Source organism: Cottoperca gobio, chromosome 13 (assembly GCF_900634415.1).
Source record: "Cottoperca gobio chromosome 13, fCotGob3.1, whole genome shotgun sequence".
In the NCBI taxonomy this organism is placed as follows: domain Eukaryota; kingdom Metazoa; phylum Chordata; class Actinopteri; order Perciformes; family Bovichtidae; genus Cottoperca; species Cottoperca gobio.
The window spans coordinates 5232645-5248698 of record NC_041367.1 but is presented as its reverse complement, the minus strand read 5'-3'; the positions used below and the strand labels follow the sequence as shown (position 1 = coordinate 5248698).

The 16054-nt window shown below is 42.3% G+C and overlaps 2 protein-coding genes across 7 annotated transcripts in view; one reads left to right on the top strand and one right to left on the bottom strand.

Annotated features, from left to right (window-relative positions):
- Positions 1-1936: 1936 nt before the first annotated feature.
- Positions 1937-3059, top strand: kcnj1a.1 (potassium inwardly rectifying channel subfamily J member 1a, tandem duplicate 1). The gene is given in 2 exon segments (XM_029446855.1): positions 1937-2323; positions 2325-3059. Coding segments are annotated over 2 exon segments (1122 nt in total).
- A 2458-nt stretch (positions 3060-5517) lies between these two features.
- fli1 (Fli-1 proto-oncogene, ETS transcription factor) overlaps positions 5518-16054 on the bottom strand; it is a 30965-nt gene continuing 20428 nt past the window's right edge. For all 6 annotated transcript variants that reach the window (XM_029446210.1, XM_029446213.1, XM_029446214.1 and 3 more), the window contains 4 exons: positions 9928-9987; positions 9366-9425; positions 8947-8994; positions 5518-8741 (listed from right to left, as the gene is read on the bottom strand). In XM_029446210.1, coding sequence (XP_029302070.1) covers positions 8212-8741; positions 8947-8994; positions 9366-9425; positions 9928-9987 — 698 coding nt within the window. In that variant the 3' untranslated portion in view covers positions 5518-8211. The remainder of the gene's footprint in view (positions 8742-8946; positions 8995-9365; positions 9426-9927; positions 9988-16054) is intronic.

Here is a 16054-nt window from a genome sequence, read left to right as displayed (position 1 = left end):
AAGGCATTACAGCTTGTTAGTGATGTATTCCAGTAGTCTCCCTTTTAAATCAAAAGTAGGCCTATTGCTAAACCCCGGCTGCAGCAGGAATTATGTAACACAAACCGCTTTTATAATGCAAATAATGGAAGCAGATATTCATTGACAGATATTACAATGAGCCTAACTAGATGCAGAAGTAGGTAGTTCAAAAGAAAACTAGCCTGATTTGTTGTTGTTTTCACTGTAATGGATTTTTATATTAGAGTGGGAAATGAGATATACATTTTAAATCAGTTCTGCAGTAAGTAGGCAATAAACCCAAAGGTATACGAAGCCAATCTAAATGTAAGAAAGACGGAAGAGTCTCAAAGCTTTACACCTGAAACACATTTATTTTAATAGCTCAGGTGCATTTAATCTGTCGATAGCAAGCATTAAAGGCACTTTAAAGAAGCCTGTGAAAAGGAAAAGTCAAATACAATTAACCAAATGTACTGTTCTCCCTCACAAAGGACCCTTTGCATTTACGACACCTAACTGAACTCTGGTTCTTCTGAAGGTGAATGACAGTAAAGCCCTTCTAGACTTAAAGCTGTGTGTCCACTATTCTGCGGATGTTCTCCAAGAGCACATTCCTAAAGTTGTTTTCTAATGCAAAGCAATAATTTAGAGTACCTTGTCAAACATACAATTAAAATACTAGATACCTGAAATGATTTCAGCAACACATACGGTATGAGAACATGCTGTGCTAATGATTAGGTGTGGAATGACTAAGTTTGCTTCCAAAAAGGATTAAAGCTCACAAACAAGCTACACAAAGTGATTATCAGATTACTTTTTTGTTGGCAGGGAGCTTTGAGGGTTGAAAACAAAAACATAAAGTCGCAGCACTGATCGTTTTGTGCTACTTCACACTCACTAACAAGCAGGCCATGATCTAAATGGGTAGTTTGCACGGCTTGGCAAGAACAGAGGCCATACTTGTTTGCAAACTGCTCTATAGCCAATACTGCCAGTTACCATCCATCACGCACCAGAGTTATGAGAACCCAGACCTTGAATAAAGTCAAAGAGTGTTATGTCTGTGAGCAGCTGGCCTCCTGGCTTTGGGGGAAGCCTAAATATTTTAATGCAACATTGAAACCCAGCAAACAAAGCTGATCCTTGTGTTGAGACACTTGCACAGGACGAAAATGATGTTGGTTTATTTGGAGCACTTATGTGCTACACTTCATTGGAAACTTTTGTTTCTCATTAACTTCAGGTCTTTACTGCAGCGCTGCATCCACCCCAGGATTACAGTCCTTCAGTAAAGGATTAAAACTGCGGTGAGACAGAGCTGCTTGGAACATGTGAGTCTGTACATACGCAGTGAGAGTCAGCTAAGTAACTCTGGGAAGGGGCGGGAAACATTTGAAGCAGGAAAACAGGAAGGATACTTGTATTGATACTCAAAATACCCCAAAATGAAGCTTACTTTATGCAGTGTTATTCCTTTCTTTTGTCTAATCACTCCTAAATATTGTCGCATATACTGTACACCACTAACTGTGCATATACGTCCTTTATCCTTGGCACAACATGTGCTTGTATATCCTCCTTTTTACGCCTCTTTTTCAGCACCTGACTGGCTGTGTCATCTTTACATTTTGCTGTTTGATTGTTGTGGATTTCAATATTTAAGGATGTTTGACAGGATCTGTTAAAAGCCAAATCAAATTTGATTGTTATCAGCATTTTTAACTGGAATTATTTGGGTGACCTGTATTGAAAATGTGTATAATGGGCTGCAAAGGTTCAGAGGGGTCCTAGCTGCTGCGTCTGATCTTCTCGGCACAAGTCAGCTATGAGCCTTTTATTATTGCTTTTCACTTTTGATGACTAGTTCTCCGCTACTGTACATCAATGCTTTACCTGTTTTATTGTCTTTTAGGTCGTGGGCTTCTAGATAATGTTTGGATTTGTCAGCAAATGCATCCAGAGCTGCATGGGGGAGCGAACAAGCCGCAAGACGAGACTAGTCACTAAAGATGGTCGGTGCAACATTGAATACGGAAACATCAAGTACAGCAATCACTTATCCTTCCTGGCTGACTTCTGGACCACCTTTGTGGAGATCAGGTGGCGTTTTGTCCTCTTCCTCTTCATCGCCTCCTTCACCCTCAGCTGGTTCATTTTTGGTCTACTGTGGTACTGGATTTCCCGCAGTAATGGAGACCTGACGTGGCAAAACCCCGCAGAGGACCACACTCCATGTGTTGATAATGTTGTAGGAATGACCACAGCGTTCCTTTACTCCCTTGAAACCCAAACGACTATTGGATATGGTGGTCGAGCAGCTCACCCCTCATTGCCCAGGTGCTGTGGCCCTCCTCATCATCCAGTCCCTCCTCGGAGCCATTATTAACTGCTTCATGTGTGGAGTGATCCTGTCCAAAATCTCTTTACCCAAAAAAAGGGCTAAGACCATCTCATTCAGTGACATGGCTGTCATCAGCCCCAAGAATGGTTCTCTTTGCCTGTCCATCAGAGTGGCCAACCTTCGCAAGACCCTGATGATTGGAAGCCAGATCTACGGCAAGCTGCTGAGGACAACAAACACGGCAGATGGCGACACAGTCATCATGGACCAGGTGAACATCGACTTCATAGTGGACGCCGGGAAGGACAACCTCTTCTTCGTGTGTCCACTCACTCTCTACCACATGATCGACAAGAGCAGCCCCTTCTTCGAGATGGCGGTGGATACGCTCCACAAGCAAGACTTCGAGCTGGTCGTCTTCCTGGACGGCACAGCGGAGTCCACGAGCTCTGCCTGCCAAGTGCGGACATCCTTTGTTCCTCAGGAGATCATGTGGGGCTACAACTTCTTGCCCATCATCTCCAGAAGCAAGGAGGGCAAGTACAGAGTAGATTTCTCCAACTTCTCCAAGGTGGTGCCAGTTGCCACCGCACACTGTCCCTACTGTTACCACAACATCAAAGGTCATCATCACCACTCCAGAGACGGACATGACAACCAGGGCTTTGAGGTGATTGAGATCAATGACCCCCCCAATTTCACCAAGATGTGAGCTGATGGATGCAATGAACAGTATAAACTGAGACTAGAGGCTATGACCTCCCATTAACCTACTTATTTGTTGTTCTATTGTGTTTAACACAAATAAGAAAAGCCCTCTGTGTGGCAGATTCAGGACACTTATTGTGAAGTATTTGTATGTAAAACCACGCCTGTCACTGTCTGCTGGCAAAAAACCTGCTTTTTAAAAGGGAGGCCATATTCCTGCAGGAGGGTGAGGCAGACAGTTTTTCCAATTACTCGCTCAGGGATTATACATATGTGCTTTAAATGAAGATGAGTGGCTCTAAATGACCTCTGGCCTTGTACATCAGGAGAATGGAGAACTGTGCAAACATATTTTCCTGTATGTAAACCTTTACAATTACTTGACGGGCCAGAATTGAGGGCCATGCTTTTGTCATGTGTGAGAAAAATATATAGTGTTCTGTTCAATAATTTAATGTAGGCTGTTGTACACACAAAGAGACACTTGGACTTGAACCATTAAAGTATGCTTAACTATTCCGACACTGAGCACTAGCAGAGGGTTGGGCTCAGGGGCCACTCTTTTCAAACAGCGGGTGATGTAGTTGTGGTTTTCTACTTGAATGAAGACATTGTGAGAGAGAAACGCTGTCAGGAAACACTTAAAATATGCCTGCCTTCAGCACTGACAATAGTATAAAAATCAATTCTCTTTGTTAAGCCTTCTCTGTTTTTGATCTCAGGGGAAAAAATACACTGAAATAAAGGCTATTTTTGAATTTTAAAAAAGTCTGTGTCGTCCTATTATTCTCTATCTAACTGAGCCTGAATGTCACATAAGGACTGTGATCAAAAAGGTCAAAGCGGCGTAATGACAGGTGCCATCCCCTTATCGCGGCTTTTCATCTGTAAACAAAGTAAAGTTGTGACAGCAAACAGGGATCCAAACACAACAGAGTGGAAGTGTTTGGGAAACAAGAGCTGTTGCTTGCCGCTTGCAGGTCCTGAACACGAAACCAGAACTCTCCATTTGGAGAAACAACAGCACATGTACTGTACGCTAGCATGACGCTTTGAGATGTTTCGTTAAGACCAACGTCCCATTACGAACGCTGTAAAAGAACCGCATTTGCTTACGTTGCGTGTAATAAGCAGGGTTCGGCTAAAGGATTGTGAATATTATTGACATATATGTGGAATGACTTGCTAAAAACACGTCCACAGCTGACCCTTGATTGCTGTTCACCGTGTCTGCGACACATATTTTTGTCTGCATGCAAACTAATATGGCACTTTGCAAGGCCGTAGCTGTCATTTAGTTCAGACGCCGTGCGCACACACCGGTTGTTAAATTACCAACACCTATTATTTGAAACTGTGTTCGGTGACAGACTTAAAGGATACAAAGAGAAAACACAGAGGAGACTTTCAAATTGATGTCCACCAGCGTAAAAGTGATTTTACACCTTGCGTACAATCTGCTGACTCAAACCTGGTAGAGCTGAGAAGGGTGTAAACATGGTTTATCGTCGATTTTGCAATGGAAAAATGTAACTTCTGGCATCATAAAAAAAGGAAAGCCTGTAAAAATGGTGCAGCTTTCTCTCCCCCCCCCCCCCCCCCCGCCTGTTCCTTCCTCCCTCGTCTTTACACAGTGAAGGATTGATTTGCATTGAATTAAATTAAATCACATTCAGTTGCTAGTTTATCAGGTAAAGTCGATTTAAACGAACCCAGAGCTAATTTCATCATCATTAATACGCCGTAATCGGGGTGGAAAAAATATCTGAACCAGCAAATGTTTCAAATAAAACGCAATAAAATTCCACTGCATATTACGGCCTTCAATAAACCTAAAGGAAAATCTAGATGAACCATTTTTAAAAGCTGAACATTATATCCTTCATGAAGTTATGGATTGTTTGCAGGACTATTACATTGGGTTAGGTGCACCTAATAAAGCAGCAACAGCTCTGCAGTACCGTGTCATGGTTAGTCTGTGCATACATTTGATTATATTGCAATCAGATAACAAGCCTTTCAAGATTAAGCCCAACTACAAAGCGTAACGGTCACTTCATCTTTCCTTAAAGCACGAGTGAATCCAGGTGGAAAAGCTGTTTTCTTTCTGCAGGTGTAAACATTTCCACCTTAAGAGCACAAGTGTTATGCAGAGTAGCATTATGTAATAAACAAATTGAAGTAGTCTAAGAAATAATCCACTTTGAAAATGTCTAATGATCTGATTTTGAAAACCTCGACACAACGGAGGCAAGTGATGTGCAACATATGCAAAATATGCACGTCACGATCACGATTGTGCTACTTTTGTTCATCTGGTTTCTCCAAAATGGTCGGATAACAAATAGGACTGTGGCCCAGGCAGGCAATGGAAGATAACTTGAGAGGTAAAAACATTTATTTTGTCACATTTCCCTATACAAAAGCCCTTTTTCAAAAGCTATTACTTCATACATTGCAGGAATGACAATAATAATAATAATAATAATAATACATTGGTTAATTGTAAAATTATACACACATATATATATATATTTATATATAATATATATATATATATATATATTAGATATCCAAAATACATTGCATATACGAAGTAGCACAGATCCCTTTTCATTGATAATGCTCGTGAAACATGGAATTTAAGGGTACATTAGAATAATTTCTTTATGCTACAAATTAAAATTTCCCATTTTTATTTGTTCTTTTAAAGCTATACACTTTCAGGAGAAACTGGTTGTGGATAGTAATACTGATTGTACTGTTTTGCATAAAATACCTGACATTTTTTTTAATGAAAAATCTGTCAATTCCAGGGCTATTTGGCATAAAAAGTGATTCATAATGGAAAATATCCATCATACTTTCATAGAATAACTGAATTCCTGGCTGTTGGATTATGATTCAAGCAGACATTTGTGGTTTTTTGGAAATACAAGAAAATATCTTGCGCACATAAAGACACTTGTTACAACCGAATTCCAGAAATAATAACAAAAACAAGAAAACAAAAATGTTAAAATGTATTGCCCAAATGTACAGATATAAAAAACGTTTAAAATGCTGAACAAACTACTTAGCAGAAATGGACTTAAAAGGTTTGCATTTTTGACCGAGGTCAACTCGTATTAATTCTCTTGACTTTTTATACTGTGTCACATATGAAAATAACTCTGCATAATTTATACAGTAAGTTGCTTTAATGCCTAGTTGACTGATGCTTATAAAATAATAAAAAATAGGTCTGACAAACGCACAGCGTTTGCGAATCTGAGGATTTCTTTGTTTCATCTCGTCATACTTTATTGGTTTTGTTCTTTGATAAACTACTTAGTCCCAAGTAATTTATTTTCAAGTGTCCATTTTCAGTCACTCTAAAAGGAATACTTTTGCTATTAACAGCTGAAGATGGATATGTTTTGACATGATACTATTACATGATGATGAAATCCTGACTTGAGATTCATGTGCATTTTGCTGGGCTTTAGATCAGTGAGAAACTAACATTCAAACACACATGCTCTCAAACTAGGATCCAGCCCTGGTAAAATGCAACTTAAACTGTCTATTAACATGACATACTGCTAAGCCGCTTCTCTGTGCTGACCCATACGGTCCGGACTGGCCTACAAAGAGGAAGGAGACACTTTGGCAGCCGTTATTGACAGAGTGCACTTCAAAATCAAAAATTGTCAGATTTCCGGTGAGACTTGGAGATGATAATTACGTAACTTGCTATGCATTTTAAGATGTAACGCTGTTTCGTGTATAATGAATAGAAAATATATGGTATAAAACAGCAGTTAAGGCACTGTGAGGATAGGGTTCCTCATTATGCCATGTACTATAACTGGATACACTGTAAGATACATTTGGATACATCCAAACAACATACAGTCTTATTGTGTAGATAACATGTAAATAATCACATCTGCAAAAAAAAAGGCACTTTCATGTTTCAGATACAGACATGTGCAGCAAACATGGTGGTAAAAAAATAATAATCAAGGATTCTTTTCATTAAGCAAAATGAAAACATCTGACAAATTTTGATTTTGCTGCAGGGTATCCCTTTAAACGTGTGTTTCACAAAACCGGAAGACATTCACATTAATACTGACATTGTCGAGCAACAAAACATCTGGAAATGGCGTGGCTGAAAGGTTAACAACATGGCAAACATTTAATAGCCTAGTGTGTGGCCCCCTGAAAACATCTGACCTGGGTTGAATTAATGTTGCAAATTACTTCAATTACATCTTGACTCAGCTTCCCCAGAACACTCGAGTCAACCGTGCAGGTCTCCCATCGTGAACTGCGCACACAACACACGGAAATCTTTTCCGAGTTCACCCAGGTCAGCAAAACGTACAGCGCTTCCTTCTCTGGCATTTAACTCTTCTCTAGCCTTCCAGTTTGGAGGATAAATAAAATTGTGAATGGCATATTCCAGTTGCCAAATTTCATTCAGTGCTGAGAAAAAGTCCATCTCTTTGAGAGCTCCTCCTTGTCCAGCGAATTCCAGAAGACTCTCCACACACACATAAAAAGATGCAGATGGACAGACGAGCAGACGGAGACAGTGGAAACAGAAGGCTAGATGTGGTGGGAATAAGAAACCCCAACAAGGCTGTAGACGAGCAGAAAAGGCAGATGCTTAAAGCGTATCGTGCATAATGTACGGAGGAGGATGTAGATTAAGACCCATAAACGATAGGCCCATGTCTGGTACTGTAGCATGTCGAGGAGGGAGACAGGCTCGAGTTGTTCTCCTGTCCTGCTTTGTTTTGGGAGGTTTTGGAAAGGACACCTGTAGGTGAAGCTTTCTGGAGGGTGGGAAAGAGAAAGGCACAGGAAAACTTAGACGCACATCCAAAAAGCAAAAACAAATAGTTGCTAGTCTGGTAAAGGTAAGTAGTATTCCATTTTGGACCATAGCATCCAGTTGTTTTATATATTCTTACACATAATTAAAAAAAATCTCCTTCAATTTTTATCATCCTTCATTTAGGAGCAAGATTTCTTCAGAGGACAAACGCCTCTATCGATTCAGTCTTCATGGGTTCTGCGTCATTGGGAGTGCAGGTCAGCAATTGGAAACTTTGGTGTGGGAAATGGGAGGTTTTAGAGGGCGGTGGATGGTCAGAGTGGGGTGTTTAATAGTAACCACCCAGGTGGGACGGCACGTGGGTGTTAGGGTGGCGGGGTACGTTTGGGTTGGGGTAGATGCCTGCAGTGGGCGAGCTCCAGTACGGAGCTGTGGGTCCAAAGAAATTGGAGGAGGTGACGGGCATCGATGGAGGGTGTGGCGACACAAAGTTGACCTTTTGCTGGTGGGCGTGGTAGGAAGGCACATAGGCTAGGTCCGATGGGTACTTATACATGGACGACTCGGTGGGGTGCGGCTGTAGCGCCTGAGCGATGCCATGGAAGTCAAACTTGTAGGCGTAGCGCTTGCCGTGCACCTTGGTCATGATATTTTTGTCATAGTAGTAGCGGAGCGCACGGCTCAGCTTGTCATAGTTCATGTTGGGCTTGCTCTTGCGCTCGCCCCAGCGCCGCGCCACCTCATCTGGGTCGGTCATCTTGAACTCGCCATTGGTGCCCTCCCAGGTGATGCAGCCAGCGTTGGCGCTGTCAGACAGGAGCTCCAGGAGGAACTGCCACAGCTGTATCTGACCTGAACCTGATGGTGGACACATAACAAACAACGTTCAAAGATCTCAGTAACCATGTGCATCATTATTCACTGTTCACAGCTCAACAACTCTTTATCTACCCAGTGAGGCCTGCAGAAACGGACATATTTGAGAAACTTCCATGACAACTGCCTATTCAGATGCATTATAATGGTGTAATATAATTATATTGGAGTGTGCTCAAAATCTTACCTGGATTGGCTAGGCGACTACTGGTGGGACCCAGAATCTGGTAAGGATCTGTGGACAAAAGGAGATTTGTGTTACTTATTATGCTGATGATATAACGGTGTATGTGACCAACACTATGTTGTATGGAAGACTGAAGACAAAATAAACTTGTCACTGAACCGCAGGTGATGATAAAATATAATGATGATAACTTACATTAACTTTAGCACATTGCACCTTTAGCTACTACCAATTTATAATAATGCAACAGTAAAAGAAGCAAACACAAAGAGCGCACATTTCAGGATTTTAGAGAATACAATACAACTTATAGACATAACATAATCATGATTGACTGCCTTGGGTAATGATGAGAGTTTTTGTGAACGAGCCCTGTTCTTATACTGCAGAATAAAAAGAGACACCAGGGAAGCCATTACCTGGCTGAGGTCTCGGCTGCTCAGAGGACTTGGTCACATTCTGAGGAACCACCGGTGAACCTGCAGACAGAGAGGCAATCAGTTGAAGACAAAAGGGAGAAAGAGTGAGAGAGAGAGAGAGAGAGAGAGAGAGAGAGAGAGAGAGAGAGAGAGAGAGAGAGAGAGAGAGAGAGAGAGAGAGAGAGATAACACATAGGGTGTCTACAGATACAGGCTACACATCTGAGGCCAAAGTAAATAAAGCTGTGCTGCTCTGACAACAGAAGCTGTGATGTTTAGGAGTCTTTCCTACATGTCTAGACTCTGTGGATGTTGGATCTGACTCTAATGTGATGCAGACTAAAGTTAAGTAGCATCTGCAAATAATCGGGTTGTTTTAACCTGCACAGAGTACAAGATAGTAAAGTTCCCCACATCAGGTCAGCATTCTTACTAATTCAAACACTCTGCATCGTACAGCACCTTGTAACTCTGCTTTCGCTTTATAAATGAAGTTTATTTTCAGGCTACTACGTACTAGCATTGTCCTGTCAAAAATACATAATGATATTTGTATCCTCACCTTTGACACTGTGCATGTTGTTTGACCATCCTGTCCGCCGTACAGCATCATATGAAGGGTCTAACAAAGGGACAGGAAAGAAAGGGAAGGCAAAGTTTGAATATATTTAAAATAAATTCCATTTGGGAAAATCTATTTATTTCAAAGAAGGTGCGAAGTAGAAATCTGCACTACTGACTAGGATTCTGTGTATTTACTCAAAGTACAACCTCTAAATGTTCCTGTGTGTATGTGACTTAATCTCACTGTGTGATCCTATCCCAGGACCGCAACTGTCACAGCAAAAACAGGGAGACCAGTGCCAAATGGCATCAATAAATCTATCAAAACATGGTCCTCGATGCTCTTCCCAGGATGTCTGGACATGGCATTGTGGTTTTGTTTGGCTCGCTTTGATAGTTTAAATGTAGTAGATGGCACAATCTTAACAGAGTGCAGTTGATTGAGCAGCTTGCGACACTCTGACCACAAATAAAGGGACTGATGCAAATTAACGTACTAACAGAGACACACACATACACACACACACACACACACACACACACACACACACACACACACACACACACACATACACACGTAGACAATACATGCGCATGATATTCCCTCTCACCCCTCTCCCCACAAAAGCAGCTTTTTATGAAACCTTGACAAACAGCCAAACTGGCCCAGTTTGCACGAGTTTTACCTGCTGTGTGTGTGTGTGTGCCGTTCAAACCCAACTGAGTGTGAAGCTGGACAGTATCCAGCAACAATCAATTACTCTGACACAAGCAGATAAAACAGAGGATGTATTTTTCCCCCCTGGCAATGTCTCAAAAAACACCCTGGTACACTCACAGTGCACCTGGCCAGCACCCTTGATGTTTTTTCATTATTGCGGATCAATCAGGTGCCAGAAAAGCGGGGAATATGATACGTATTGTAGCTAGATATGCTTCATATGCTGAGTTGTGTGCAACATGCTATTCACAGTGTTATCATGACCTGCAAATCTTTTTGTCAGCAGTTTCTCCCAGAGGGCAGCGGATAGAGACAGTGTGTAATGGTGATGACGGAGGTTGTTGCCAGGATAAGCGAGCTGTTAGAAGGTCAAGATGCAATCCCATTTCCCATCAGCGTACGCGGAATTTTTGAGAAGCAGGCTTATTGAAAATCAAAGTTGGCGGTTTGAAACTTGTTCAAAATGTTATCAGAGAAGGAGAAGATGCAACCGAAGTGGACACTCACTTACTAAATACTGATAAGTGGCCAGTGTGAAATGAAGCATGGCGTCGCTAATAAAGAGCATCAGGTCTTCCTTTCAAACACGGAAAGAGTTTAGCTCAGAGCACTCGACTTTTACACAATATGCATGATTAATTATCATCTTAAAATATGTTTTACACTTTAGAAGTAAGTGAGTGTGTTGAACTTGTACTTTAAATGCATTCTCTGTGTGTATTTGTGTGTAGGTGTTTGTTTGCCAGACATGAATATTTATGTGTTTGCAAATTATTCTCAAACCAGTGCTGTCAAATAACAGATAAGCTCATTGAAAACTCATAGCAAACTGACTATAATATACATAAACCTGTATTCATCTAAACTTTATAAATCTGAAGTATGTTAATTATTTTAGAATTCCATGCAAAACACACTTTAAAGATGGATTTATTGTAATAATGTTGTGCTTTCTAGCCATAATGTCTCAGAAACAAACTTCACTACAACAACACACTTGGTCTTTGTGTGCCATCTTGACCTACATAACCTCATACTGCCACACCAGAGGAACATCCAGTGACATCAACCAGCATTCATCATCATGTACGGCTCTCTGAACACTGTGCAACACTGCCCTCCTGCGGTCCAGGGTGAAATTACACCTTGGTTTTCCAAATAATAAAATACAAAATATAAAACTCCCTATTATTTATTACAATCTCTCTGCAACCATAAAAACAGAGTTTGCCTGATAACCTGCCACATAAGTGTTTCATTGTTTTACTTATTTGATCATTTTCCAATGAAAGTGTAAACGCACTTCAAATCCACTTATGTGTCTTATGCTACTTTCAAAGGATGTTTTGTTGCCTTGTTTTCCCTTCCATCACGAGCAGAATATCCTCCTCCTTGATCTCTTCGCTCATTTCTAACTTTTCAACTTCTAACCCCTGATGGCGAAGCGCCCAGTCCTGTCTGCGGGCTACAGGAGGGCTTCTGATCTCTGTGACTGAGAAGAGGGATGTTCAAAATGGAGCAAAAGTGACGATGCAAAAAACACATGGATGAAGTAAAATGAAGGATATGAGTTTGCAACTGAAAAGCCAAAGAGAAAAGTGAATACATTAGAATATGATCAAAAGAATGAAGGAAAGCAAAGTGTAATAGAGAGAAAGACAAAAAGAGGGAGAAGAGGGACAAATAACAAGCGGGCTGCCGTGGCTCAGCGGGGCTGTCAGGTTCAATCTGGTGTGGGCCGGCAGGATAGCCAAGGAGCAGTGACTGGGGGAGAGTCCTGGGAGACTAGCGTTTCCTGCCTGCCTCGCCTGCAGACAACCTCTCTTTGTTTTACTGGCCCTTTTTTCCCCTCTACTCACCGCCAGCCCCCCTCCCCCCTCCATCCACTCTTCACCACCCTGAAAAAAACACAACGGGGCTACCTCCATACGTGCAGAGAGGGGTTACAAACAGCAGGAGAGGTGAGGGTGGGGGAGAAGCAGAGATGGATGAAGGAGAGATGAGAGACAAGGTGAGGGAGTCACAGAGAGAGAACGATTATTGGGAAGCAGACAGGAGAGGATGGAGACAGAGTGACTAAGAGCATAAAAAGGCTTGAGAGAGAAAGGAGAGAAAAATACTGGAGGAAAAAAAAGTCAGACGAAACACAACTTTGGAATTTGAAAAGAAAACAAAAGCGGCAAACCCAGCTACTGGGCTTGAGGAGAGGCCCAGTACTATGGGCTCATTCACATCTCTTAGATACCCCTGGTGTTGTTGTTGGAAGCAGATTACATTAACCTCCAAAACTCTTTTCAATTTACCAAAACAATTCTAGCTTTTTCCCAAAACCCTCCCTCCGTTTTGGGGTTAATTGGAGTGAGTGAGAAGTAAGGGAAGCGGAAGTGGAAGAAGAGGGAAGAAGCGACAGATGTAAAATGTACAAAGCCCGAGCGGTCGGGGGTACTCAGGGCGAGCCAGCCACGCAGACGCAGACACAGACCCGAATGTGCACACACAGAGCCGCCTCTCTCTCCCCCCCCCCCCCCTCCACCCTTTCATTTTTCCAGGCTTCGCTCTGACAGCGACCTGAGCCAGTTTCCACTCTGGTCTGGGGTGTGGTGCACGCTCCTGGGAGACTTTGACTACAGGACCAGTTAGTCAAAACAAGGCTTGAGTGCTAGACAGAGGGCGAGAGAGGCAGAGAGACATAGAGAGCGCCGGAGAAAGACAAGACTGGGAGATAAAGAACTGAGCAGAAAAGGGTGACCCAGACACAGAGGAGAGGGAGAGAGCCGAGTCATGGACTGCTTTTAACCTGTAGTCTGAGCCGGGGAGAGAGGCCCAGACAAGGCACATTTTTTAATACCCGTAATACAGGTGCTTTAAAAGCCATCTGTGTGAGGAAGGAGCCATGAGAGGAGGAGAATGATGGCAAAGTACAGGAGTTAGACACAGTGAGCAGACAGTGGGTGCACAGAGAAGAACAGAACATATTCTCGTATGTGCAAGTTATGGGCAACGTTATTAGTATTATTGTTTTTTATGGTAAAGAGAGAATTGCATCTTTCATTTACTTTAATTCAAAGGGGAGCAACTTGAAAGTGATAATTGTGGGACAGCCTGTACATATTATGGCGCACTTCAAATTGTAATGCCACTTTGACTTGGCAGCTAAATGAATACATTCACAGAGGTGAATCATTCCTCTTTGAGAAGCAGCGGAGAATATGAGTGTCCTGGCATCCAAATTATAAAATTCCAAAATAATTCATAGCGGCGACAAAAACAGAAGCGAAAGAATTCAAAACGGTACAAAGACAAAAGAAAATAAATCTGTTTCATAACAGCAAGACAACACCACAAACAACACACACATACACACTGCAACACATGCTGTAACACATGCTGGGAGAGATACAGGAACACACACACACACACACACACACACTTGCGTAGCCACACACATATAGTAGACAAAGACCTTAGATACACACTGAGGGATACAGACAGACTGACACACACACACACACACACACCCTTTCATAGCTGCTACATTCCGTGTTTTATATGCTCTCTTTTATTCATAACATTGCATTTTACACCACAGAGTCTGGAGCAGATTAAGGGTTGTCTCCTGCTGCATGCTCGTGCTTACTCTACCCCAAAGAGCCTGTATGGTATTCGACTGTTCTCGAAAGGCAATATGAACTTGAACATCTGGCAATGCTGATCTGAGAAAATGTTGATAAAGGCTTCCCTTGTAGCCGGATTTATTTTAATGTTGAGTCACAAACTCCCAACTAATTTCTATGTATTTCCTTCCACCTACAGTAATTGTGCATGAAAGTGTAACGTGGATGTTAAGTTGAATAAACTGAAAACAATTTGATTCGTTCTAAATTCAACTTCCAAATTCTTGAAAAGTGTGTTGGAGACGCAGACTTTCATCGAAGCCGTTCATCGGCCGCGACCGCAGGACACGACTCGGAGCAAGGTAAGTGTTACAGGAGCCCATAATAGAAGTCACCTCTTGTGAAAGGGAAATGCTGTTGAAGGGAGTGACCCTGTATCCCTGCCAGTGCAAATACCTGGCGCTGAGAACCAGGAAGACCAGGGTCGGGGGGTGACTGAGCAGAATCTTATCTGGCCTGCCCATTGGTCTGTTGGTATTGAAGCCGGGCGAGAACAAGCACACGGCCTGCTAACGCTCACCACCGGGGCAGATAGAGCGAGGCAGAGGGCATTCTCGGACAGTTATCAGACTTAGTGTTTCCTCTCCTCCTGCCCTGATAGGGCCCCTCATCCTGTGAGCAAGGCTATCGCTGTTATTGCAGTCCTTTCTCCCGTCTCTGGTGGTGACACATTATAGCCGATGTAAAGGATGTGTGGCTCTCTTTCTTTTTACAGATACGCAATGTATCCTTCGCCTAGCTGGGGCTGTGTCAGCACAAAATAATGTTTGTAGAGGGAAAAGGTATCCAGAGGAAATAGACAATCATTCAGAGCTGCTGTTGGCGTCGTTCTTAGAAACTCAGCTTGTTTTTTGTTTCGCTGGTGCAACATCACCAACACTGCAACAGGTCTCTTTTGACTGCTGCATTACTTTAAAGATGTGTCAACGCTGTCAACGAGCAAGTCCTTGTTGGTCACCAAGCAGCTTGCGTGATAATAAGTTCATAGTAATGTGTCCATAAAGGGTTATGTTCACAAAAAAACAAATAAATCGACCAATATCAAGAAATTGCATTTAATTAGTTGATTTGGGTTCAAAACAAGTGAAGTGACTTCAGCTAACGTACACACTGTTGTTCATGTTTAAACATGTGAACATGTGGTATATTACATTGTGTATTTCTTAACCAAATGTCATAAACACATGGTGACAGTAATGTCATGGAGACAGTGCACCTCCTAGAGATGGATGTTGCAGTGCAGAGTGGTGAGTTTATTCCAGCATATATCTGGTGACTCTCCCTTTCATCTTCTGCCATCCTGTCATTAATCCACCTACACACACACACACACACAAACACACACACACACACACACACACACACACACTAGTAATAAAAGCAGTAATACACACACTCCTTTCAACTCCAGTCTTAGCCATTTAGGCTATTCTGCCGTGTGTACCGCATGTGTACTTGCTCCAGCACCTGTCTCTGATGCCTGTCTCTCCAATAAACATTATTCACACTCTATCATTCACACGCCTTACGTCCCGCTTCTCTCCCATAATTGCCACATTCACCGTCTGTTCTCACCCCTGCTGCTGTAGATTGAACTCATCAGCACACTTTTGTTACGACGCTTTTACTCTGACATCGCCCCCCCCCCCGAGCCACTTTGCATTGTCACAGCGTTCAGGTAGCGATTCTGAATAGCACGGTCGGCTGTTTCAGCTTGGCTCATATTATAT